Raw genomic sequence first — 27941 nt, 5'->3', positions numbered from 1 at the left:
CAGCATTCTTGCATACAGAGCCAGACAGAGAACAGAAAGATATAAACAAAAATATTAATTATAATGCGTGATGAAGCTGAGATGCTCCTGTTTGTTCTGTGAGGGAGGACTTGGTGGTAGATAGTGTAATGTCATGGTGGAGTGGAGGGATATGTATGGCCAGCAAACAGCCAAAAAAAAAAAAGGCCACCAAGCGCCCATTACCCATATTTACACCGTGTAGCTTGCCCCCAGTCCAGACAAGTGTTCCGCTGTAGCCGGTCCTGGGTAGTAACTGCAACTGCAGCCTGCAGGTCCAACCTTGAAGTTGGGAGGCAGTCACGTCACAGCACAGTTATCTATCCCTCTGAATCCATCACTATGCGTTCAGACTCCAGAGTTATAGTCAACTCCAAACAAGTGTTCCGCTGATGCTGCGCCAAGTAGGAACTGCAGTTTCACAGGAACTGCAGCTGCAGGTCCTACATTGAGTGAGGGAGTGCTCAGCGGACTAGTCACACATCGTCTTGTGCTCAATCCGTGCCAGACGCGGACAAAATATGCCCCTGACCCCAATCTAAGCACTAAAATGGGATAATCAGTCCAAATTTTGGAAAAAAAAAAAATATATATATATATATATATATATATATATATATATATATATATATATATACAGCCTTGACCATCAGGCACCCTCATCACAGATTAACAATTATTTGGAACTCTCTGAAATATTTGGACTTGTGCCACTTTTCTCTTATAAAGATTCAGATAAGATAAAAAAATATTAAAAATAATAATATTATACTTATATTTATTTTTTTATTTTTCATTGTTTTAATCTTTATTGCTCATATTACTGTCATTTATGATATAAATATAGAGTAATCACTCATATAGAACTGTCTCTTATGATATAAATATAAAGAAATTGCCCAATACACTAGTTATATCACAATTGTTCACCACAACTTGTTAGATTCTAAGTACATGTCACTCCTTATTAGATTCTGTTATAGCACCCCCTAGAGCTGGACATTTAGGTGTCTCAGCAGTTTCTTTTTTAAAATATATATATATATATATCCAAATACAAATTTTAAACTTAATAATAATTAACGGTACCTGTGAAATGAGCGTGTCACAAGCTGAGGATAATCCTAGTCCTACTGAAAGACCGGTCACTGATATAAACTATAGAGACAAAACAAAGGTAAACATTTTAGTCTACTTTTTGACTTTTTCATATAACATGATTTGGTTAGTGTATGAACACTATTTTCTTTTTATTGCTCTCCAAAAAAGAAATTTTTAAAAATATACACAGCAATAATATTGGGAAGACAATTTATATTTAAGAACTGAAAGTCAAGAAATAGCCCAAATCTAACGGCTTTTATTAAAGCAATTTTCTTTCAAATGGACCCGGAACAATTTGATAGTTTACGTCATACAGATAAGAAAATTCAAGCCTTCTTTTGTAAATGGGAAAAGCTAATCAATTTCCTCTATATAGACGCACAGCTATAACCTATCCGCCCTTTCTGTAAATCCAACTATTTTATCTCTCTGCTTGGTGAAGGTCTCTTTCCATATGGATGTAGATCTGTCATTACTGAATAGAGGGGGAGAAATTTAGTTATATATAGTTATTTATTGTTGTCTGTGTTATTTTATTTTTGGAGGGGGGGTGAAATACAGAGAAAAAGGGGTAGATTTACTAAGTGTCAGGCGGACATGATTTGATGTGAAATGCTTGTGCAGTGCAGTGCAATCGGCCGCTGGCAGGGGGTATCAATCATCCCGATCAGATCGGGATGATTTCAGTCCGCCACCTAAAAGGTAGCGGAGAAGGAGCAGCGGTCTTATGACCGCTGCTTCTTAACTTAAGTTCCAGGCGAGCCTGAAACTTTATGCATAGAAAGCAGCCTCCGCTGCTTGCTAAATCTACCCCCTAGAATATATATAAAAGCAAAAAGTGTATGAAAACTATCACAACATACCATGTTTTTGAAGCATCATAAATGTCCAGGCATTAAAGGGACACTGAACCCACATTTTTTATTTTGTGATTCAGATAGCACATGCAATTTTAAGCAACTTTCTAATTTACTCCTATTATTAATTTTTCTTCGTTCTCTTGCTATCTTTATTTGAAAAAGAAGGCATCTAAACTAAGGCACCAGCCAATTTTTGGTTCAGACCCTGGACAGCATTTGTTTATTGGTGTGTGAATTTATCCACCAATCAGCAAGAACAACCTAGGTTGTTCATCAAAAATGGGCCCGCATCTAAACTTACATTCTTGCTTTTCAAATAAAGATACCAAGAGAATGAATAAAAATTGATAATAGGAGTAAATTAGAATGTTGCTTAAAATTGCATGCTCTATCTAAATCACGAAAATAAAAAAATTGTGTTCAGTGTCCCTTTAATGATTACCAACTGATTTGCAGCTATTAACACATTATTTTATGTGTTGTTTTTTGTTAAGCTAAAAATAAAAAAACTTTATATATGTTGTGAACTGGTATATGAAGTTTTTCTATATGATGAAGGGTTACCTGACTTGGCATCCTGTTGGAGATATTATTTTTTATAGAAAATCCCTAATAAATCCCATATTAAACCTCCAAAAGATCCAATTATTGTTGTACAGATGATTGACAGTAAGCCCTTGCATCTGTTTGTCTGTTCATCATGTTTTCTTAGAGAGAGACAGAGAGAGAGAGAGAGAGAGAGAGAGAGAGAGAGAGAGAGACAGAGAGAGAGACAGAGAGAGAGAGAGAGAAAGAGAGACAGAGAGACAGAGAGAGAGAGAGTGAGCAGTTTATGCTCACCACTCACTTACAGACAGTGCTGGTATTACAGGTTTTTACAAACCCAACGTTAACCCCAAAAAAGTGAGCGTAGAGCAAAATTTTGCTCCACATCTCACCTCAATTCCAGCGCTGCTTACGTTAGCGGTGAGCTGGTAAAACGTGCTCATGCACGATTTCCCCATAGGAATCAATGGGGGAGAGGCGGCTGAAAAAAAAACCTAACACCTGCAAAAAAGCAGCGTAAAGCTCCTAAGGCAGCCCCATTGATTCTTAAGGGGAAATAAAAGTTATGTCTACACCTAACACGAACCCCAAGTCTAAACACCCCTAATCTTACACATATTAACCCCTAATCTGCCGCCCCCGACATTGCCGACCCCAACATTATATTATTAACCCCTAATCTGCTGCTCCGGACACCGCCGCCACCTACATTATACTTATGAACCCCTAATCTGCTGCCCCCAATGTCGCCGCAACCTAACTACATTTATTAACCCCTAATCTGTCGCCACCACTATAATAAAGTTATTAACCCCTAAACCTAAGTCTAACCCCCCTAACTTAAATATAATTTAAATAAATCTAAATAAAATTACTACAATTAACTAAATAATTCCTATTTAAAACTAAATACAGGTAACCCTCAGTTTACGCCGGGGTTAGGTTCCAGAAGGAATGGTTGTAAATCGAAACCATTGTAAATTGAAACCCAGTTTATAATGTAAGTCAATGGGAAGTGAGGGAGATAGGTTCCAGGCCCCTCTCAAAATTGTCATAAGTAACACCTAATACATTATTTTTAAAGCTTTGAAGTGAAGACTTTAAATGCTAAACAGTATTATAAACCTAATAAAATAATCACACAACACAGAATATATCATTAAACTAAGTTAAATGAACAAAAACATTTGCTAAACAGCATTATAAACCTAATAAAATAATCACACAACACAGACTTCACTTGCATTTTTCTGCAAACAGTTCTTTCTATGCATTCCAATCTGGACTGATTTATAGACCGGAAGATCTTGTTCCTTTAAAGTCTGCTCGATAGCTCAGGTCTGGTTAAACTAATTAATTTCAGCTTGTTTGGCTTTGCTGCAACACAAGCGGACAGCTTCACCTACTGGCTATTTTAATAAATGCACTGCTTCTCAATGCTTTTCAATAGCAGTCACATGACTGGAAAAAAAGGTTGTTATTCTGAAACGGTGTAAATTGAACCGTTGTAAAACGAGGGCCACATGTACTTAACTATAAAATAAACCCTAAGCTAGCTACAATATAACTAATAGTTACATTGTAGCTAGCTTAGGGTTTATTTTTATTTTACAGGCAACTTTGTATTTATTTTAACTAGGTACAATAGTTATTAAATAGTTATTAACTATTCAATAACTACCTAGTTAAAATAAAGACAAATTTACCTGTAAAATAAAACCTAACCTAAGTTACAATTACACCTAACACTACACTATAATGAAATTAATTCCTTAAATTAAATACAATTAATTACAATTAAATAAAATTATCTAAAGTACAAAAAAAAGCAAACACTAAATTACAGAAAATAAAAAAGAAATTACAAGATTTTTAAACTAATTACACATAATCTAATCCCCCTAACAAAATAAAAAGCACTAAAAAAGCCCTACCCTACACTAAATTACAAATAGCCCTTAAAAGGGCCTTTTGCGGGGCATTGCCCCAAAGTAATCAGCTCTTTTACCTGAATAAAAATTACAATTCCCCCCAAACATTTAAACCCACCACCCACACAACCAACCCTACTCTAAAACCCACCCAATCCCCCCTTAAAAAACCCTAACATTAACCCCCTGAATATCACCTTACCGGGAGACATCTTCAGAAAATACAAAAAGGTGTGAGGAGCGTGAGAAGTAAAAGGCCAGGTCAAACAGTGGTGAGAGAGGGGTTGAACAGAGGAGTATATATAAAATTATTATTTAATCTCAAGAATGAAAATTCAAGTGTTACAAGAATTACAAGAACAAATAAATACATGGATCCATTGTACAATAATTGAAAGCAGATAAACAAATACCAATATAAAAGAAAAAATAATAAAAACAATAATAACAATAATAAAAGCACAGGTGACTGCTCCGGGGTCTGGAGTACACAATAAGAGCAATGATGTGTGTATAGATATTGCTGTGTATGCAGAAAGTGCTATGAGTCCACAAATTCTAAAAGGTGTAACAATATAAAATTGTGAAAACTAGTTTGTTAAAATACTAAAACTATAAAAATGATTAATGACCAAGTCCAATGTTCCAATAGGTGAAAAAACATCCAATGATCCAAATGATCCAAATGTGTAGAGGTATTCCAAGTGTAAAAAACAAATGCAGAAGCAATAGACAAAAATTGTGGATAAAAAGTCAATTGTAGAAAAAAGGTGTTGAAAGCAATTCCTCAAAAGTGGTTATGATTTCAAGCCAAAAAATGTGAAAAAGGTGAAATAAATACACAGTGTTGAATGGATTCTTGGTAGTGCTCAAATATGAACAAAAAAGAACAAAAAAATTCCAAAACCTGTGAAAAGAAGAAATGATACAACATTTTTCAGTCTTGAAAAAGGCCCTATTGGTGGGCCGAAACGCGTTGACATATATGGTGAGTCACATTTTAATTACCTAGAGTTTTTACAAACGTTACTGCTCTATGTTGTATCATTTCTTCTTTTCACAGGTTTTGGAATTTTTTGTTCTTTTTTGTTCATATTTGAGCACTACCAAGAATCCATTCAACACTGTGTATTTATTTCACCCTTTTCACATTGTTTTTATTATTTTTTCTTTTATATTGGTATTTGTTTATCTGCTTTCAATTATTGTACCATGGATCCATGTATTTATTTGTTCTTGTAATTCTTGTAACACTTGAATTTTAATTCTTGAGATTAAATAATAATTTTATATATACTCCTCTGTTCAACCCCTCTCTCACCACTGTTTGACCTGGCCTTTTACTTAGGCGCTCCTCACACCTTTTTGTATTTTCTGTTAGACCCTCTTGGGTAACTAGGGACCCATTTGTAAGGGAGCTTAAGGTCTTTTTAAGTTAGCGCTTTCGGATAAATATCGGGAGACATCTTCACCCAACCGGGCCAAAGTCCTCAACGAAGCCGGGAGAAGTCTTCATCCAAGCCGGGCAAAGTGGTCCTCCAGACGGCATCTTCTATCTTCATCCATCCGGTGCGGAGCGGGTCCATCTTCAAGACATCCGACGCGGAGCATCCTCTTCTTCTGGCGGCTAGACACAGAATGAAGGTTCCTTTAAATGACGTCATCCAAGATGGTGTCCCTTCAATTCCGATTGGCTGATAGAATTCTATCAGCCAATCGGAATTAAGGTAGACTAAATCCTATTGGCTGATGCAATCAGCCAATAGGCTTGAAATGGCATTCTATTGGCTGATTGGAACAGCCAATAGAATGCCAGCTCAATCCTATTGGCTGATTTTTTCTACCTTAATTCCGATTGGCTGATAGAATTCTATCAGCCAATCGGAATTGAAGGGATGCCATCTTGGATGACGTCATTTAAAGGAACATTCATTCTGTGTTTAGCCATCGGAAGAAGAGGATGCTCCACTTCGGATGTCTTGAAGATGGACCCGCTCCGCGCCAGATGGATGAAGATAGAAGATGCCATCTGGGTGAAGACTTCTGCCCGTCTGGAGGACCACTTCACCCGGCTTGGATGAAGACTTCTCCCGGCTCCGTTGAAGACTTCGGCCCGGTTGGGTGAAGACGTCTCCCGATAAGATGATCTTCAGGGTGTTAGTGTTAGGTTTTTTTAAGGAGGGATTGGGTGTGTTTTAGAGTAGGGTTGGTTGTGTGGGTGGTGGGTTTTAATGTTAGGGGGGGAATTGTCATTTTTTTCAGGTAAAAGAGCTGATTACTTTGGGGCAATGCCCCGCAAAAGGCCATTTTAAGGGCTATTTGTAATTTAGTGTAGGGTTGGGTTTTTTTATTTTGGGGGGCTTTTTTATTTTGTTAGGGGGTTAGGTTTTATTTTACAGGTAAATATGTCTTTATTTTAACTAGGTAGTTATTAAATAGTTAATAACTATTTAATAACTATTGTACCTAGTTAAAATAAATACAAAGTTGCCTGTAAAATAAAAATAAACCCTAAGCTAGCTACAATGTAACTATTGTAGCTAGCTTAGGGTTTATTTGATAGGTTTTTAGTTTTAAATAGGTATAATTTAGTTAATTGTAGTAATTTTATTTAGATTTATTTAAATTATATTTAAGTTAGGTGGGGTTAGGGTTAGACTTAGGTTTAGGGGTTAATAACTTTATTATAGTGGCGGCGACGTTGGGGGCAGCAGATTAGGGGTTAATAAATGTAGGTAGGTGGCGGCGATGTTAGGGCTGGCAGATTAGGGGCTAATAATATTTAAATAGTGCGGTGGTTTAGGGGTTAATATATTTATTATAGTGGCGGCGATGTCCGGTTCGGCAGATTAGGGGTTAAAATATTTATTTTAGTGTTTGCGATGTGGGAGGGCCTCGGTTTAGGGGTTAATAGGTAGTTTATGGGTGTTAGTGTACTTTTAGCACTTTAGTTAAGAGTTTTATGCTACGGCGTTGTAGTGTAACACTCTTAACTACTGACTTTTAAATGCGGTACCAGTCTTGACAGGAGAGGGTGTACCGCTCACTTTTTGTCAGACTTGTAATACCGGCGCTATGCAAGTCCCATTGAAAATATAGGATACGCAATTGACGTAAGTGGATTTGTGGTATTTCCGAGTCTGGCCAAAAAAGTGAGCAGTACACCTGTACCTGCAAGGCTCGTAATACCAGCGGGCGTTAAAAAGCAGCGTTAGGACTGGCCAACGCTGCTTTTTAAGGCTAACGTCAAACTAGATATTAAGCAAATTAGATTTTAGAAGTAAATTGGAGCCATGAAAGATTTTCTTGGGGTTTTATGCCGCTTTAAAATCATGGATAGATAGATAGATAGATACTGTAGATAGATAGATTATAGATTTTCTGCATTGACTTTAACCTTTAAATACCAGCTGGGTGGCAACCCTATTCTTAGGTGGGTCAGTTATAAAAAAAATCTTAGATGGAGCAGTCATATTGAATAATGGGGAGGTTGCAGCTTCATGCATACTGAAAGAGCACCGTTAATATTATGTTCACTTAAGCCAATGTTAAAGTAGTATTGATGCTAACTCACTAAAACCACTTGTTTTATAAAGTTACACATACTGTATATTTCTCATATCTTGCAGCATTTGCCGTGTATATTATGTGTTTCTATCAGTGTTTCTCAATTCCATTCTTCAGGGCACACTAACATGTCAGATTTTCAGGTTATTTGTATTAAATCACTGGTGAAATAATCAGCTGATCACTAACTTGGATTATTAACCTGCTCTCACTCAAGTTTATACTGAAAATCTTGCCTGTAAGTGTGCCCTGATGTCTGGAGTTAAAAAAACACTGGTCTCATTATCATATTTTCAGTTACCCAGGCCCTTGAAACTGGTCAACAACAACAAAAAATATCATCTGATATGTTTGTTACACTGTTGTGAAACAGCGCTGACATGATCAAATAAGAGCATGAAATACAATTATTATTTTTTTTTAATTTTTATTTTAAAGAGCTTTATTAAAATAAGAAATAACAATGCTCAAAAAGCATAAAGAAAAAAAGAAAGAAAATCATAAAACAGCTGAACATACAGTGACTTTTCACATCAAATAATAATACAGTCGTATTATAACATATGAGATGTTAAGTGCTCCCATTATGAAGTATCCAATTGAAATGACATAGGAAATAAAACAGTAGTTCCCCCCCCAAAAAAACCACAAATAAAAAAAAAACACAAGGGGGCCACTTTTGGGCCCCCTGGACCAGGGTAACGAGATAATGGGGGACCCTGGGGGAGAAAACAATATAAGGAATCAGGCCACTCTTACATCCAAGGTATTCTAGAGGGTGATGCAGGACAGATGGTGATAGGGACAACAATAATGTGGTAAAGAGAACTAGAACGTTACAGACTTAATAAATATTGCTACCAATTGTATACTGGGGAACTAAAGGGTGTAAATAGAGTGTTTGTTGAGGTTACTACGTGTCTTACCAGAATGTAGCTGCCACATTCCAGGTGCTGCTCTAGAGTGGATAAAGCTGGAAGGGTAGTAGAACACTTTTAAAGTTATAGGTAAAACTTTACTGCCCTCTAGTGGTGAAACCTGGCATCTGTATGTAATCATAGAATATGTTTGCAGCAACAACGAACATACAGGGCTGGCTCAAGACATTGTGCTGCCTGGGTCCAAGATAAAAATGACGCCTCCCATGCGACCCCGCCCCCTGTGACACCACACATATAAACACGCAAAGGCATGCACACCACACATACATACTCTCATAAGCATGCACACCACACATACACACACTCATATACACCCACACCACACATACACACACACTCATATACACCCACACCACACATACACACACTCATATACACCCACACCACACATACACACACTCATATACACCCACACATACACACACTCATATGCACGCACACCACACATACACACACTCATATGCATCCTCACCACACATACACACACTCATATGCATCCTCACCACACATACACACACTCATATGCACGCACACCACACATACACACACTCATATGCATCCTCACCACACATACACACACTCATATGCATCCTCACCACACATACACACACTCATATGCATCCTCACCACACATACACACACTCCTATGCACCCTCACCACACATAAACACACTCCTATGCACCCTCACCACACATACACACACTCCTATGCACCCTCACCACACATACACACACTCCTATGCACCCTCACCACACATACACACACTCCTATGCACCCTCACCACACATACACACACTCCTATGCACCCTCACCACACATACACACACTCCTATGCACCCTCACCACACATACACACACTCCTATGCACCCTCACCACACATACACACACTCCTATGCACCCTCACCACACACGCAAACACCCTCTTAAGAAGAAGAGGGGGGGGGAGAAAGAAAGGGACAGAGGGAGAAAGAAATTACACACAGTCACATACACACACTTTAAAAAATACAGTCACATACGCACACTTTAAGAAACACAGTTACATATACACACTTTAAGAAACACATTTTCAAACATACAGAAACAGAATTTCAAAAACCAGATAGCAGTTCAAAGAAAATATTATATATTTCTCCTACATTGGTGTGTCCGGTCCACGGCTTCATCCTTACTTGTGGGAATATTCTCTTCCCTAACAGGAAATGGCAAAGAGGCACACAGCAAAAGCTGTCCATATAGCCCCTCCTCTGGCTCCGCCCCCCAGTCATTCTCTTTGCCTGCTCTGAACAAGTAGCATCTCCACGGGGATGGTAAAGAGTATGTGGTGTTTAGTTGTAGTTTTATTTCTTCTATCAAGAGTTTGTTATTTTAAAATAGTGCCGGTTTGTACTATTTACTCTACAACAGAAAGTGATGAAGATTTCTGTTAAAAGAGGAGTATGATTTTAGCACCAGTAACTAAAATCCATTGCTGTTACCACGCAGGACTGTTGAAACCAGAGAACTTCAGTTTGGGGTAACAGTTTGCAGACTTATCTGCTTCAGGTATGACCAGTCTCTTTTCTAACAACATATAGTAATGCTAGAAGACTGTCAGTTTTTCCCTCATGGGACCGGTAAGCCATTTTCTTAGACTGAGTAACAGATTAAAGGCTTATATATTGGGCTCTATACTGGTTGACACTATTGTGGGCTAAATCGATTTGCTTATATCATATTCTTATGACATTTGGAGTGTTTTTATGAACTTAGAAGCACTTTTGGGAACATTTTAATTAGGCCTGGCATTGGTTAGACACCTAATCTAGTCAGAAAGGCCCCTTCACTCTGGTATGCAGAGGGAGGAGGCCTCATTTCATGTGAGAGGGTCCTGTGGCTGAGAAACAGACTCCGGAAGGCTTATTTCTGTGGTGAATAACCCCTAAGGAAGGTAAAAGCCGCAGCAAAGTCTGTGGCAGGGACTGTAGTGTATTTTAACCGGTTAAATTGAACAATTAGCTTCATATTTGGTGTGCAAGACTTTCAAAGCATTAAGACACTAGGGTGTAAATTTTATAAAAATCGGATATTTCCTTCATAGTTTTTTGAACATTCAGAAATAAAGTGTGTTCTTTTTATTATTTAAAGAGACAGTAACGGTTTTGTATAAAATTGTTTTTATTGCATTAATAGCCTGCCTAAATCTGCCTAACATGTCTGTACCTTCAGATAGCATATGTTCTGTGTGTATGGAGGCCAAGGTGGTTCCCCCTTTAAATGTATGTGCAAATTGTGCAATGGCGTCCAAACAAAGTAAGGACAGTAGTGTCACATTTAATAAGGTTGCCCAAGATGATTCTTCAAATGAAGGTAGTGGGGATAGTTCATCATCCTCTCCTTCTGTGTCAACACCAGTTTTGCCCGGGCAGGCGATACCTAGTACATCTAGCGCACCAATGCTTGTTACTATGCAGTAATTAACAGCAGTAATGGATAATTCTATAGCAAATCTTTTATCCAAACTGCCAGCATTTCCCAGAAAGCATGATTGCTCAGTTTTAAATACAGAGGATGAGCAAACAGGCGCTGACGATAATTTATCTGTTATACCCTCACATCAATCTGATTTGGCAGTGATGGAGGGTCTGTCCGAGGGAGAAATTTCTGATTCAGGAAAAACAGGGTAGCGGACATAGTGAATAAGGAGTGGGAAAAGCCAGGTATACCTTTTTGTTCCACCTCCTATATTTAAGAAAATGTTCCCCATTATTGACCCCAGAAGGGACGCATGGCAGACGGTCCCTAAGGTAGAGGGGGCAGTTTCAACGTTAGCAAAGCGCACAACTATTCCTATTGAGGACAGTTGCGCTTTCAGAGATCCTATGGATAAAAAATTGGAAGGATTGCTTGAAAAGATTTTTGTTCAGCAAGGTTTCCTTCTTCAACCAATTTCGTGCATTATTCCTGTCACCTCGGCGGCGTCTTTTTGGTTCGAGGAACTAGAAAGTTCGCTCCAAAAGGAGACTCCATATGATGAAGTCATGGACAGAATTCACGCACTAAAGTTGGCTAATTCCTTTATTTTGGATGCCGCTTTTCAATTAGCAAAATTAGCGGCAATAGTGGCGCGCAGGGCGCTTTGGCTAAAATCTTGGTCGGCGGATGTGTCGTCCAAAACAAAATTACTTAATATTCCTTTCAAAGGTAAGACCTTTTTCGGGCCAGAATTGAAGGAGATTATTTCTGACATCACTGGGGGAAAGGGCCATGCCCTCCCACAGGATAGGCCTTTCAAGGCTAAGAATAAGTCTAATTTTCGTTCCTTTCGCAATTTCAGGAACAGACCGGCTTCTAACTCTGCAGCCTCTAGACAAGAGGGTAACGCTTCCCAGCCTAAACCAGCATGGAAACCATTGCAAGGCTGGAACAAGGGTAAACAGGCCAAGAAGCTTGCTGCTGCTACCAAGACAGCATGAAAGGATAGCCCCCGATCCGGGACCGGATCTAGTAGGGGGCAGACTTTCTCTCTTTGCTCAGGCTTGGGCAAGAGATGTTCCGGATCCCTGGGCACTAGAAATTGTCTCTCAGGGGTATCTTCTAGAGTTCAAGGAACTCCCTCCAAGGGGAAGGTTCCACATGTCTCGCTTATCTTCAGACCAGATAAAGAGACAGACATTCTTACATTGCGTAGGAGACCTATTAAAGATGGGAGTGATACACCCAGTTCCATCAGCGGAACAAGGTCTGGGTTTTTACTCAAACCTGTTTCTAGTTCCCAAAAAAGAGGGCACTTTCAGGCCAATTCTGGATTTAAAAATACTAAACAAATTCCTCAGAGTTCCATCATTCAAAATGGAAACCATTCGGACGATCTTACCAACAATCCAGGAGGGTCAATATATGACTACCGTGGACTTAAAGGATGCGTACCTGCATATTCCTATCCACAAAGATCACCATCAGTTCCTAAGGTTCGCCTTTCTGGACAAACATTACCAGTTCGTGGCTCTTCCATTCGGCTTAGCCACTGCTCCCAGAATTTTCACAAAGGTACTAGGGTCCCTTCTAGCGGTTCTAAGGCCGAGGGGCATTGCTGTAGCACCTTACCTAGACGACATTCTAATCCAAGCGTCGTCCCTTTCCAAAGCGAGGGCTCATGCAGACATTGTTTTAGCCTTTCTAAGATCTCACGGGTGAAAGGTGAACATAGAAAAAAGTTCCCTGTCCCCGTCCACAAGGGTTCCCTTTCTGGGAACAATAATAGATTCTGTGGAAATGAAGATTTTTCTGACAGAGGTCAGAAAGTTAAAACTTCTAAAAGCTTGTCGAGTTCTTCATTCTATTCCTCAGCCTTCCATAGCTCAGTGCATGGAAGTTATAGGACTAATGGTTGCAGCAATGGATGTGGTTCCTTTTGCTCGAATTCATTTAAGACAATTGCAGCTGTGCATGCTCAAACAGTGGAATGGGGATTATGCAGACTTGTCTCCCCAAATTCAAGTAGACCAGGTAACCAGAGACTCACTCCTCTGGTGGTTGACTCAAGATCACCTGTCTCAGGGAATGAGTTTCCGCAGACCAGAGTGGGTCATTGTCATGACTGACGCCAGCCTCTTGGGCTAGGGCGCGGTCTGGGACTCTGAAAGCTCAGGGTCTATGGTCTCGGGAAGAGTCTCTTCTCCCGATAAACATTCTGGAACTAAGAGCGATATTCAATGCGCTCCTGGCTTGGCCTCAACTAGCGAAGGCCAGGTTTATAAGATTTCAGTCGGACAACATGACGACTGTAGTGTACATCAATCATCAGGGGGGAACAAAGAGTTCCTTGGCGATGAGAGAGGTATCCAAGATCATCAAATGGGCGGAGGATCGCTCCTGCCATCTATCTGCAATTCACATCCCAGGAGTAGACAACTGAGAGGCGGATTATCTGAGTCGTCAGACTTTCCATCCGGGGGAGTGGGAACTTCACCCGGAGGTTTTTGCCCAGTTAACCCAACTATGGGGCACTCCAGATATGGATCTGATGGCGTCCCGTCAGAACTCCAAGGTTCCTCGCTACGGGTCCAGATCCAGGGATCCCAAGGCGACACTAGTAGATGCATTGGTGGCGCCCTGGTCGTTCAATCTGGCTTATGTGTTTCCTCCGTTCCCTCTCCTTCCCAGGCTTGTAGCCAGGATCAAGCAGGAGAAGGCCTCGGTTATTCTAATAGCTCCTGCATGGCCAAGGTCCATTCAAACATCCAAATCTAGTCTCTCTGCAACTGACTGCTTGGAAATTGAACGCTTGATTCTATCTAAGCGTGGGTTTTCAGATTCGGTTATAGATACTCTGGTTCAAGCCAGAAAACCGGTGACTAGGAAAATTTACCATAAGATATTGCAAAAATATATCGTTGGTGCGAATCCAAGGGATTCTCTTGGAGTAAAATTAAAATTCCTAGGATACTTTCCTTTCTCCAAGAGGGTTTGGATAAAGGTTTGTCAGCTAGTTCCTTAAAAGGACAGATATCTGCTCTTTCTGTTTTGTTGCATAAACGACTGGCAGCTGTGCCAGATGTACAGGCGTTTGTACAGGCGTTAGTCAGAATCAAGCCTGTCTACAGACCTATGACTCCTCCATGGAGTCTAAATTTAGTTCTTTCAGTTCTTCAAGGGGTTCCGTTTGAACCCTTACATTCCATAGATATTAAGTTACTATCTTGGAAAGTTCTGTTTTTGGTTGCTATTTCTTCTGCTAGAAGAGTTTCTGAATTATCTGCTTTGCAGTGTACTTCACCCTATCTGGTGTTCCATTCAGATAAGGTAGTTTTACGAACCAAGCCTGGTTTTCTTCAGGAATATTAACCAGGAAATAGTCGTTCCGTCTCTGTGTCCGAATCCAGTTTCAAAGAAGGAACGTTTGTTACACAACCTAGATGTGGTCCGTGCTTTCAAATTCTATTTAGAGGCAACAAAGGATTTTAGACAGACATCATCCTTGTTTGTCGTTTATTCTGGTAAGAGGAGAGGGCAGAAAGCTACTGCGACCTCTCTTTCCTTTTGGCTGAAAAGCATCATCCGATTGGCTTATGAGACTGCCGGACGGCAGCCTCCTGAACGAATTACAGCTCACTCTACTAGGGCTGTGGCTTCCACATGGGCCTTCAAGAACGAGGCTTCTGTTGATCAGATCTTTAAGGCAGCGACTTGGTCTTCCCTGCACACTTTTGCCAAATTTTACAAATTCGATACTTATGCTTCTTCGGAGGCTGTTTTTGGGAGAAAGGTTTTGCAAGCCGTGGTGCCTTCTGTTTAGGTTACCTGACTTGTTCCCTCCCTTCATCCGTGTCCTAAAGCTTTGGTATTGGTTCCCACAAGTAAGGATGAAGCCGTGGACCGGACACACCAATGTAGGAGAAAACAGAATTTATGCTTACCTGATAAATTTATTTCTCCTACGGTGTGTCCGGTCCACGACCCGCCCTGGCTTTTTGTCAGTTTTAAAATTTTTATCTCTATACACTACAGTCACCACGGCACCCTATGGTTTCTCCTTTTTCTCCTAACCGTCGGTCGAATGACTGGGGGGCGGAGCCAGAGGAGGGGCTATATGGACAGCTTTTGCTGTGTGCCTCTTTGCCATTTCCTGTTAGGGAAGAGAATATTCCCACAAGTAAGGATGAAGCCGTGGACCGGACACACCGTAAGAGAAATAAATTTATCAGGTAAGCATAAATTCTGTTATATATATATTTATATACATAGTAAATAATGTTACTAAAAGCACAAATAAAAAAACAACTGCAGAGCCTTTATTTGCTGCTATGCAGTTTATGGCACAATGATTACTACAGAGTGTTAAATCCACATCTGTGACAGGGCAAGAGAGTTATAATAGAAGCTAAAGCAGATGGACTGTTTGATGTGCCCCCTCTCTAGTAAAGTGTCATATACAGCCCAACCTGTGTAAATCTGACCTCCTGACACAGTCAGTGCAAGGTCCAGAGTCGCTAAAGCATATTTTACTTTCTGACAGGCTGTGAAAACATACACAGAAGCAGGCTCACCCTTCTCTCCCAGGCACACACCCGTACTCTTCCCTCTGTAACAGATGATCGCACATAAATCAAGTTGTGCAGCTGTAGTAGGGAGAAAAGAATCTCAGCTACACAGTTTTAACTAATTAGTGACCTGGGCTGCTTCAGACGAAGTGTAGTGCACTGCAGCAGCCTCTCAGGGACACCTTATCCCCTCAGATTTCTACGTGCACATAGCTATCAGGCTCCCCAGGCAAGAAATAAACTGTTTTTCTTTCACTATGCTCTTTCTGCAAGTAATGCTTCTGACAATGGAGGGTGGGGTTCAGACACCACCCGCTCTATTTTAACCCCTATAATATCTATTGCAACGATACAGTGAGTTACCTGTGCTCTATGCCTAATAATCGCTGTTAGAACCGTTGCTTTTTAACTTCACAAGTTCACAGTGCTGTAGGAGTGTAGATGTTATAGACAGACAGTGACTGCAAAGTGGGCTGGCAATTGAATTAGGAGGATGTTTGGAGGAATGGTATAGAGTGATGATGCGGTCAGTCACCAATCTGGAGGCGCTGTCATGCTGCTGCCCCCAGCTGTGTCAAGTTGCAAGTGCTTCCTCCTTAAAGGGACACTCAGGTTAAATTAAATTTTCATGATTCAGATACAGCATGTAATTTTAAACAATTTTCCAATTTACTTCCATTAAAAAAAATGTGCACAGTCTTTTATATTTACAGTTTTTGAGTAACCAGATCCTACTGAGCATGTGCAAGAATTCACAGACCATATGTATATGCATTTGTGATTGGCTGATTGCTATCACATGGTACAAGGGGAGTGGAAATATACATAACTTTGAAATTTGTTATAAAAAAATCTACTACTCATTTGAAGCTCAGACTAAGTGCTATTGCATTGTCTTGTTATCTTGCATTTGTTGATTATGCAAATCTAATGTGTTGACTGGTCCTTTAAGAGGATACAGAGTTTAGGAGCAGTCTGTCTGGATCTCACAAAAGTGCCGCCCCCCTGCCGAGTGCCGCCTGGGCCATAGGACCCACTTGGTCCCATGGTTGAGCCGGCCCTGCGAACATACATAGGTATAGGTATTGCAATTCAAACACAATGTCCCTCAGGACTGTAATATAAACCCAGAGCAAATTCTAGAACATATAACACCCATATTGCAGATAAATAGGCATGTAGGAGACAAAAAGAGAACACATAAAAACTAGTAAATGAGATCGTCAACCTGACTAAGCCTGGAACAATTAATGTCTATTCAAAATGTACACTGGTACCCTAGAGAATGAAAATGCTGATATACTATACAGGATAAGCGTTTATACACACTCCAGTATAACCTATAGCAATATTACACGAAGTATCAACATGGAAGGAATGTATTTTTCATAAATTTCAGCAAACAATATTAACTAACATACAGATACAGTTGTGGGAAATAAGTCCAAATGTCACATAGGTCTGCTATTTAGACACAGTATAAGGTTCTAAAATATATGGCAACCAGAGAACATAGCTGTATTCACCTACATACTAAAAAAATAATATAAAAATATTATTACCCTGTGCGGGCTAAACGTTCATGTACAAACCATGGATTGTCAGGGTCTCTAATGGGAGAGATTGCAAGCATGTAATTGGTGATGTGGTTTACAGTTATATACTGCAAATAAACCTGTGTCAGCAGCCATGTTAACCCGAACTCAAACCACATATCTGATATATATATACTTAGTGACCCCAGGTTCCTAGATCACCGTAGATAGTTCTAGTAGATAAATGGATGTATTTCTAGATGTAAATCTAACTCCCGGGAAAAGAGTTTTGATAGTAGGAATGAACATGCAGGAAGACAGTCCCGCTAATTGTATTCATCATAGGATCTGATCAGCCGATACCTGCTTTAATGTCTCTGAGAGTGTACCAATGCTCTGCCCTTGCTGTTAAATAAATCCGATGTCTTGAGGGCAGATCTCTAACAGAGCCATGACAGCCTGCTGAGATAGCTTGGTCCTTAGGCAGAGTTAAGGGTTGTAGCACAGGAGCATTACCTGTCACAACTGCTACATTTTTTGCTAGGGTAAGAAACATCGCTCCCTCAGTATGAACAGATGGACCGCACTGTTGTATAACATTTAGATCAGCCATCCTAGCCTTCCGTTGTGGGTTAGTGACCTCACTAGTATCAGGTAGACCTGGCAAGGCTGCCATAGAGGTTAGGGTGCATTTTGTCTGTGAAAACTCTAGTAGCTGATTATGTTTATCCCCTGGCTGTGTCGTATAATTTTCAGGTTGGGTAGTAGCACTGTCAGTCTTCAGCGCTTGGAGCAGGTGCCATTCTAATGTCATTAAGCGGTCTTCCAGGATCAAAAGTATTGTAGACAGCAGATCGCCGTGAGCAGATGCCATTTTGAGTGTTGTCAACAGTAGCTTAAGCAGGTGAAAGTTGTTATGAAGGCACATGCGGGTCGTAGCAAGATAGCTATAGTATAGTTGAGTAGCACTTTTCACTACTTGCAACTCAGGATCCCTCGAATCCTGGGGGGGAATATGCAGCAGCCCCAGCAGCGTAGATAAACAGAGGTCGGTCTCCACGTTGCTTAGCTGAAGAGCATAGGAAGTATCATCTTCGTGAGATATGATCACAAACTCTCCCAGGGTCTCCCAAGAGCATGTAGGGCAAAACTCTGTTGTTAAAAAACAATTTTGACAAATAAAATACTCTGCAAAACCTAGTGAGAATCAGGAGCTCCTCCAAAACATGACCTTCCGCAACAGCTGTAAGCTCCACCCCCCCCCATGAAATACAATTTTTAATAACAGATTCTGTGAGATCCAAACATTAGTATCACAAAAAGCAGAAAATTGAACTTCATCTCTGATTGTATAAACTTTAAATATCGAAATTGTAAAATATGATAAATAGTACTTAGCAGTTTTAATCCACCTGATTGTATCCCTATAATATATACAAAAATACAAAAGAAGGAAACTTCAGGAAAAATTATAAAACAAAAACAAAACTTCTTTATTAAGCATACAACATAACTTTTAATATTGCCACTAAAATGTGGGGCACTAGGGTGCATGACAACGAATCTGATGTGTTTTATGCTAGCAGATAGTTCTGCACTTCACCAGAGAAAAATACACTAGTATTGAAAATCTAATAATTTTGAATTCAAATAATATTCAGTCCTTTGATTTATTATTACCATGGTATATTAAATTGCTCTAAAAGCAAAATGCAATATCTATAAAGAAAAAAACAGAGTTAATATGACAAAATGACTTCATGCTTACCGCATTGGCAAGAGTCACAGCATCTAGTTCCAGTTTACCCAGGTGTCCACAAAATATGGTGCTGACAATGTTGATCATGAAACATAATAGCTGTGAGCAAATCTGCACCAAGAGGAAAACATAAAAACAAAGTATAAAGAGTTATTGTTTCTGTATTATTTTCTAAAAACAAATTTTATTTCCATAAGTCTCTCTACACTGTACACTTACTGTCAATCTCTGTAGCTAAAAAAAGTACAGAAATATTGTTTAAAAAAATCTTTATTTTTAAATTTAGAGTTTTTGGAGCACAGCATATGTGTTGTAAGATGATAACGCCTTGCTGAAAGATAAACAAGACAGATTTCTGCCTGTTCTCCCACAGGAGTATCTATGGACTTTTATTTTTTGAGAATATATCATGTTTGCAGACTATTGTTTATTTGATTGTTAAGTTTTATTTTATGTTTAGTTTTTGAAGAGCGCTCCCTAGAGGAGACTTGTGCCAGCACATTTTTTCCTTTTTTCTTTAGATTTCTCCTTTTATGCAAACTCAAAATTATTTTGGGGGTTTTTCAGCACCTCCTTGTTCCACACATTGAATGCACTAATATTTCAGAGATATAAATCAAATGGAGATGTGGATGGGTTACCATTTCCCTTATTCAGAGTAGAATTGCCTGGTATTTCGGGGCAGGACTGACCTTGTTAGGTGAGAACAGACTGATATACTTTAGGAAAGCTCTTTTCTGTGAATAGTATAATTGGGATAGAAGAAGCTACTCCATAGAACAAGCCACTGAGTTGTTCATTTCTGGCAGATTGCTTCTATTTCTGTATGTATTTGTATTATGACCCTGGGGAAAGTCTCCCTAGGGTTGATAGGGGAACCAAATGTGGACTCCTTGCCCAATGTGCTTAGAGAAATATGGCTGCAACTCACTGACGAGGCCCAAAGGAGGCTGAAACAATCATCTGCGGTTGCCATTTCCCTTGTTCAGGGGGAGACTTGCCTGGTATTTTATGGCTGGACTGACCTTGTTAGGTGGGATCAGAGTGATATACTTTGTCAACAGCTTAGTTGGGCTAAAAGAAGCTACTCCTGGTTGGTAACCGGGCCATAGAACAAATCACTGAACTGTTGTTTATTCATGGCAGATTGCGTCTCTTTTTGTACACAATCTTTATGCATAAGACATATGTTTCTTTGAACTCACTAACTTTAAGATAACAAGCAATTATAGAGGAAGTCAAAGGTAAATATGAGATATCTGGCTATATATCTTGTGTAATACATAGCAATATAATAAGGGTGATCTGAAGGAGCATTTCATTGATAAGGTTTTAAAGTATAAGTAGCCAATTAACATAAAGTTTATACTGAAACAGTTTTATTGTTTCAGGAGTCCAAACCTCCTTCTTTACAACAAACTAAAGTGCAAATAAGAATACACTTCAGCTCAAATTTTTACAATAAATGATTAGTTCTATAATAAAAAGTTATACCATGACAATAAATGTTAAAATATATGTGCTACCAGCTTCATGAACATAGTGATTAATGTGATTAATTATTCAATAATGACTTTAATTAATCAGCCAATCAGTTAAATAGAATGAATATAAAATTGGTTCATTTTTTGTAGATAAAAAGGTGTAGTGGAAGTGCTACGGATACTTTAACCTATCCTAACAAGTTTAAAATAAAATTTTCTCAGAATCATGAAGCTAAAGATGTGTTATATATGATCAAAGGGTTAAATAGGATTCCTATTCCTAACAGGCAAAATGTTGAAATGGCTCTGAATTGATAAAGACATTCCTTAAAGTGATACTAAACCCAAATGTTTTCTTTCTAATTTACTCCTATTGTCAATTTGTTTTCGTCCTCTTGCTATCTTTATTTGGAAAGCATGAATCTAAGCTTAGGAGCCAGCCCATTTTTGGTTCAGCACATGGGCAGCGCTTGCTGATTGGTTGCTAAATGTAACCACCAATCAGCAAGTACTACCCAGGGTTCTGAACAAAAAATGGGCCGGCTCCTACGTTTAGATTCCATTTTTTTCAAATAAAGATAGCAAGAGAATGAAGAAAAATTGTTAATAGGAGTAAATTAGAAAGTTGACTAAAACTGCATGCTCTCTCTGAATCAAAACAGTTGGTTTTAGTATCTCTTTAACTCACAATTAAAACAAAAAAATGTATAAATAATCTTTTACACCAAATGTGATATGAAAAGAAATGAATACTTACATTTTCAAATGGAATTTAATGTCCACTTTTTTATACACAGGTCTCCACTGGTTATCCTCAAGTACAGAAAAGAAGCACACCTTCCTATGGTGTTATTTTGTTTTAAATGTATTATGCTGCAGCAAAATAAAAATGGTACTCACACTTACCAAATCTCAATCAGCTCTGGATTTTACAGGCTTTATAAAGAACCCCAATAGCAAAACAGGATCTCTTCTTCCACAAATAATGTATTATACTTTAAAAGTTATAAACAATAAAACTATTGTATAACCAATTAAAACAAGGCTATTCAGTCAATCAGGGCTTCAGCACATTCAAACAGGTGTGGATGTCTCTAGTTGTTTGACCGACAAAAAACTTGTTTGACTGCGGATCATAAGATACCATCACCTAAATAAATATCCAGTGCGGTATCATCCCACCCTAATAAGTCCAATAACTCTTCATTGTCAAATTCCCCATTATCAGGTAAGTACATCTAATAAAATATGATAATGAGCATTTCTAATACACCCATACTTATATTAAAACAAATTCCAATTGACAACTCCATTATTCAAAATATTAAACTAATACAACCATTTCACTTTCACTACACCTGTGTTTATCTACATCACATTAACCAAAGTTATATTCATTGTATTTAACTGATTGCCTAATTAATTAAAATCATTATTGAATACTTAACCCCAATGATCAGTAGGTTCATAACACTTGTAGCACATTTATTTTAACATTCATTGTCATAGTTTAACTTTTTATTGTAAAACCAATAATTTATTGTAAAAAAAAATGAGCTGAAGTGTTTTATTTGCACATTAATTTGTTGTAAAGAATGTGGAGTCCTGAAATGTCACACTAAAATTGTTTTAGTATAAAACTTTCTGTTAATTGGTACTTATACTTTGTAGCCCTATCAAATAAATACTCCTGCTATTTGCCTTCTTAATATTTTACTATGTATTACACAAGATATTTACCCAGATGTCTCATATTGCTGAAATTTACTGCCATTGTCCCTTGGCTTCCTCTATGATTTCTTTTTTTGAAATGTTATCTCAAAGTTAGTCGGTTCAAATAAATGTATGTCTTATGCATAAAAAATGTGCTAACCTGCTGGAAACCTTTTGACATTAAATTCCAATTGAAAATGTAAGTATTTATTAATTTTCCTATCACATTTGCTGTAAAGGATTATTTGCAATTTTTTTGTTGTGTATATTTTTGTCACAATTGTGTTGTGTAAAGTAATCACAAAATTGTTACCCCTGCTTCTTAAGGGGGTTAAATATATATTCATCCATTTTAAAACACTACCTCATAACTAGAGCCAGTACTGTGACTTCTCATTATTATATGAGTAGGGTTGTCACCTCGGCCATGTTTTTCTGGACACTTATGAGTTACACATGCTGCAGGGTATGCAGGGAGGAATATGAATAGTGCTGTCCAGGATCACTATTCCTGTGCAATCCTTGGGTGCAATTCATGTTCCCCTCTGCACACCCTGCAGCATGTGTAACTCATAAGTGTCCAGGAAAACATGGCTGAGGTGGCAACCCTATATACTAGCCACATATATTGCAAGATGTGAAACTGAAAGAGCAGCAAGAAGAGTATCATGCCCATACTTAAAGGGACACTAAACCCAACTATTTTCTTTCATGATTCAGACAGAACATGCAATTTTCCAATTTACTCCTATTTTCAATTTGTCTTCATTCTCTTGCTATCTTTATTTAAAAAGCAGGAATGTAAAGCTTAGCAGCCGGCACATTTTAGGTTCAGCACCCTGGATATCGCTTGCTTATTGGTGGCTATATTTAGCCACCAATAAGCAAGCATAACCCAGGTTTTAAACAAAAAACATGGTCTGGCTCCTAAGCTTTACATTACTGCTTTTAAAATAAAGAGAACAAAGAAAATTGATAATAGGAGTAAATCAGAAAGTTGCTTAAAATTGCATGCTCTATCTGAATCACTAAAGAAAAAAAAAATGGGTTTAGTATCCATTTAAGCAAAAGGAATCTCAACACAGTATTAAAGGGACAGGAAACCCCAACATTTTCTTTCACAACTTAAAATCATGCAAGTTTATTTTTACTTTCCTATCCTTTTAAGATAACAATCTGTTAGAGAGAAAAGCCACAACATACTGTATATGTTAAAGGAGTAGTCTAAGATTATAGTTCTCAAAATTGTTTGGAGGGCTAAAGAAAGAATAATTCAGAATTCTTTTCATCTGTATATTTGCCCTATCATATATTGGTCATAGCACTTATTGATATATTAGCTAACTCTTAATCGTTTAAAAATAAGCCAATATTAACCCTTTGACTGCTAAACAGTTTCCCACCTGGGTGCTAAGATTTTTTAAGGTTTTTTTTTTGAAAATTTTTTTTTTTTTAACTTTTTTTTCCCCAGACCCCCACAACTTACACTGTTGGAAAGGTTAGGTGATTACCTTTCCAACAGTGGGTCTTGGGGATCTGTAGCTGCTTAGATGCCTGAGATACAGGCTTCTAAGCAGCATGCCCCTACTCCTATACTTAACATTGTTAAGTATAAATAAAGTTGCGCAGTGACGTCATCACGTTATTGCGCGTGATGTCACTGAGCATCACGTGAAGCCCCGGCGATGCCTGTCACTAGCAGGCCCGATTGCCGGGGTAGGAGCGGGTGGGAGCCCCCAGATCTTCCTCAAGTTGGGAGAGTGCTAGGGACAGCTCTGAGCCGTCATTAGCACCAGAGTGAGAAACTCTGTGACGGCTCAGAGCCGTCATTAGCACTCAAAGGGTTAAAACCTGTTTTTTTATGATGCAGACAGAGCATTCAATTTTTTTAAAAAAGTTTCCAATTTACTTCTTTTATCAAATTTAAATTATTCACTTGCCATCCACTGTAGACTAAAGACTGTGGACGCGTCTGGAGCACAATACTGCTGCAGTTTTGAAAAAAATACTGTTAACAATGTTATCTATTTACAAAACGCTAGATCCTTTCAGTATTTGCTTCCATATAGTGGTCTAAACACATGCACACTCCTTACCTAGGTATCCTTTTCAATAAAAAAAAAAATACCATGAGAACTAAGCAATTTTTAAAATACTATGCTCATGCCTCTTTAAAGGGACAGTACACTGTAAAATTGTTTTTCCATAAATGTATTTTAAATGACTTGTTATACCAACTGCAGAGTATAAAATATTTGAGAAATTGCATTTTCGGGTTTATTTGTGTATCTGAAGTAGTAGTAGTTTTGTGCTTTGAAACCACAGCCTATTACAATGGGTTGAGCTTCAGTTAATATCAGATCTCATTATGTTATCACTTTCATGTACACAGACTTGCTTCCTTATCTTATATTTGTCTGGAACACCAAAGCTCAAAACATACAGAGAACAATCGAAAAGTATCATTTTATTACTTAACTATCCTGTATCCCACTGGGACTGTAATCTCTTCTGCTGGCTGTGTTTACTTAGGCTTGTCAGTAGCGTATACGCCAGAATCAAAACTTTCAGTATAGGTTCGGAAACCACAAGCTAAATTAGCTATTTCAAATGCTGAAATATCAGTAAAGGAGCTACTTGTAACCAATTTAATACACTCTAGCAGGTAAAAAGGATCATTGGGAATAATTTAAAGGGGAGAAAGTTTTTGGGTGAACTGTCCCTTTAAGGTTCTCAATTATTTAGCATTTATCTTGCCCTAGGCACAAGAATGTCTGGTATTCCCAAAACTCTCACTCCCAACTATTTTAGCCTCATATATTTCTAAAAACCAGAGGTCAGGAACACACAGAGTGGCCACTCACCCACATAAGAAAACCAAGAATTATTAATGCGGACAGAACTAGACAAAATATGCCCTGATACTAAAGCATTACTCACTAAGCTATATTATTTGGAGCACCTAGTATTGTTTTGCCCATTGATTAACTAATTTAGTTTACTTCAATGACCCTCAGACAGAATTAGGACAGAGAGGAAGGCAGAAGAGTCAGTTTTAATGTTGGTTTATTCCTTGATCATAGATAGTCTCTTTATATTATTTGTGAAAGGATTTTAGTGACACTTTCTTTATAGTATCCTCTCGGCAACCCATTTATATGATTGTATTATGATAATGAAGAGTGTCACAGGCATGTAGAAAAAAAAAAAATAAAATGTCGCATACATTTCCAACTTACACCACATGTCCCAAAGAAAAATGATGTGAGATTCACTGGTGAGCATAATCACACAATGCATCAGATTCTTATTATTCAGTTAGTTACTAGCTATTCTACAGAGTGTTACAGTCAGTTGCGTTTACTAGTAAATGATTACTAAAGGTGTCATCACTGCATTATCTATTACTGTAAATGCTAACCGTTAATTTATCAGATGACTAAGATGACTAAGAACATTCATCTATGATTAAAATGGCTTTGAGCAGCTGTTGTAAATCATCTATATACAGTAATAATCAGGGTTAAAAACTGGATTAAGTAGCAAGAGTTCTATTGTTGTTTATGGGGATTTATAGACCTGTTTAAAGATTTATACCTATATATGCACATAATCTTAATTAAAGTCAGTAGTATACTGTAAAACAGCAATAGTTTAAAGACACAGTCAACACCAGATTTTTTGTTGTTTAAAGAGATCCCTTTATTACCCATTCCCCAGTTTTGTAGAACCAACACAGTTATAATAATACATTTTTTAACTCTGTAATTACCTTATATCTATGCCTCTGCAAACTGCCCCCTTATTTCAGTTCTTTTGAAAGACTTGCATTTTATCCAATCAGTGCTGACTCCTAGGTAACTTGACGTGCGTGAGCTCAATGTTATCTATATGACACACATGAACTAATGCCCTCCAATGGTGAAAAAGTGTCAAAATGCATTCAGATTAGAGGCGCCCTTAAAGGTCTAAGATATTAGCATATGAGCTTACCTAGGTTTAGCTTTCAACTAAGAATACTAAGAGAACAAAGCAAAATTGGTGATAAAAGTAAATTGGAAAGTTGTTTAAAATTACATGCCCTATTTGAATCATGAAAGTTTATTTTGGACTTGACTGTCCCTTTAAGTCTATTTTATTTTATTATAATTCCTTATATTCTTTTGTTAATAACATACAAGTGTAGTCTGTACAATTTTGTTGTATAACTTTATATTTTGCATTTTTCATACTTTTGATATGTTTTTCTTTGTAGATACACTTATGTAATGAATGAGAGATTTAAGATTCTCAAGTTCTCTGCAACAGTCCAGTAACAGGCAGGCACAGGAAAGTTACAGAACACATGCAAGTATCAGTTGCTGCAACTGGACTATTACTCCATGTAGGTATTTCAGGTAGAAACATACTGCATTAAGAATGGATAGTCTGTATTTATTATTGTACACTGCTGAGTATCACTCTGACAGAAATGTTACCATGGTGACTCCTAATTAGCTTAAATAATAAAACAGTTATGGTAATAATGGAGTCATCAGCTTACTTTTCATGTTTTGTTTCACTTAAGATGGGTGTTAGAGTATTTTAATCTTCTGCCAAAGATGGTTGTATCCCCTGTTAAAATGCCTGATACTGAGAGCATGCATTACAAATAATTCTTACTCAATAGGCACATAATATGCTTTGTGACAGAAATTCACTATTATTAATAATGTGTAACAATATATTCTATCTACATCTGCTCATACTATTGGTAAAACATTTCCTAGTTGCTGTCAATACAATGATGTTGCTTTTTGTTTGCCATGCAGTATTATATTTAATTAATATCATATTTTTAATACATAACTTCTTTACAACATGAAATAAACAATATATCCACAGCAAAGCAGTAATAAATACTTACCAATGGCCCTGCTAATCTGCACAGAGCTTTCACTTCTTCTGTAAAGTTAACTGGGATAAAGTGGTTTAGTCTTTGCAAGAAATTGTTATAGTTGTTCTGTAGTAACAATACAAATGTAAGTCGATTTTCATTTGATTGAGCACTGTTCAAGCTAGAATCGTGCTCCATTTGTAAATGTAATAACCAGGCATTATGCATAAGAAAATGACACTAACGTCAAGGGATGGGTATTTTTTAACAAAGTATAAATCATCCATTAAAAACAACAAACGACAGCAGCCAACGCTTTGTGCCATCCTACATTAACAGTTGGCTAACTTTCATATTGCCTGTCCCTAGTAATCTTGTATAACTAAACAAGATTAAAATGATTTTTAAAAACATTTTAGTTTTGTTTTCTGCGCTAAAAACATAATTTATATAAGAACTTACCGGATAAATTAATTTCTTTCATATTGGCAACAGTCCATGAGCTAGTGACATATGGGATATACAATCCTACCAGGAGGGGCAATGTTTCCCAAACCTCAAAATGTCTATAAATACACCCCTC

The 27941-nt window shown here is 38.0% G+C and overlaps 1 protein-coding gene across 1 annotated transcript in view; it reads right to left on the bottom strand.

Moving 5' to 3' along the window:
- LOC128652467 (multidrug and toxin extrusion protein 1-like) overlaps positions 1–27556 on the bottom strand; it is a 150653-nt gene extending 123097 nt beyond the window's left edge. The window contains exons 1-3 of the mRNA XM_053705405.1: positions 27389–27556; positions 19295–19396; positions 1108–1176 (exon numbers count right to left, since the gene is read on the bottom strand). Of these exons, the coding sequence (XP_053561380.1) occupies positions 1108–1176; positions 19295–19396; positions 27389–27556 (339 nt within the window). The remainder of the gene's footprint in view (positions 1–1107; positions 1177–19294; positions 19397–27388) is intronic.
- Positions 27557–27941: the final 385 nt, after the last annotated feature.

Source organism: Bombina bombina, chromosome 3 (genome assembly GCF_027579735.1).
Source record: "Bombina bombina isolate aBomBom1 chromosome 3, aBomBom1.pri, whole genome shotgun sequence".
NCBI lineage: Eukaryota > Metazoa > Chordata > Amphibia > Anura > Bombinatoridae > Bombina > Bombina bombina.
This window is presented reverse-complemented; position numbering and strand designations above follow the sequence as displayed.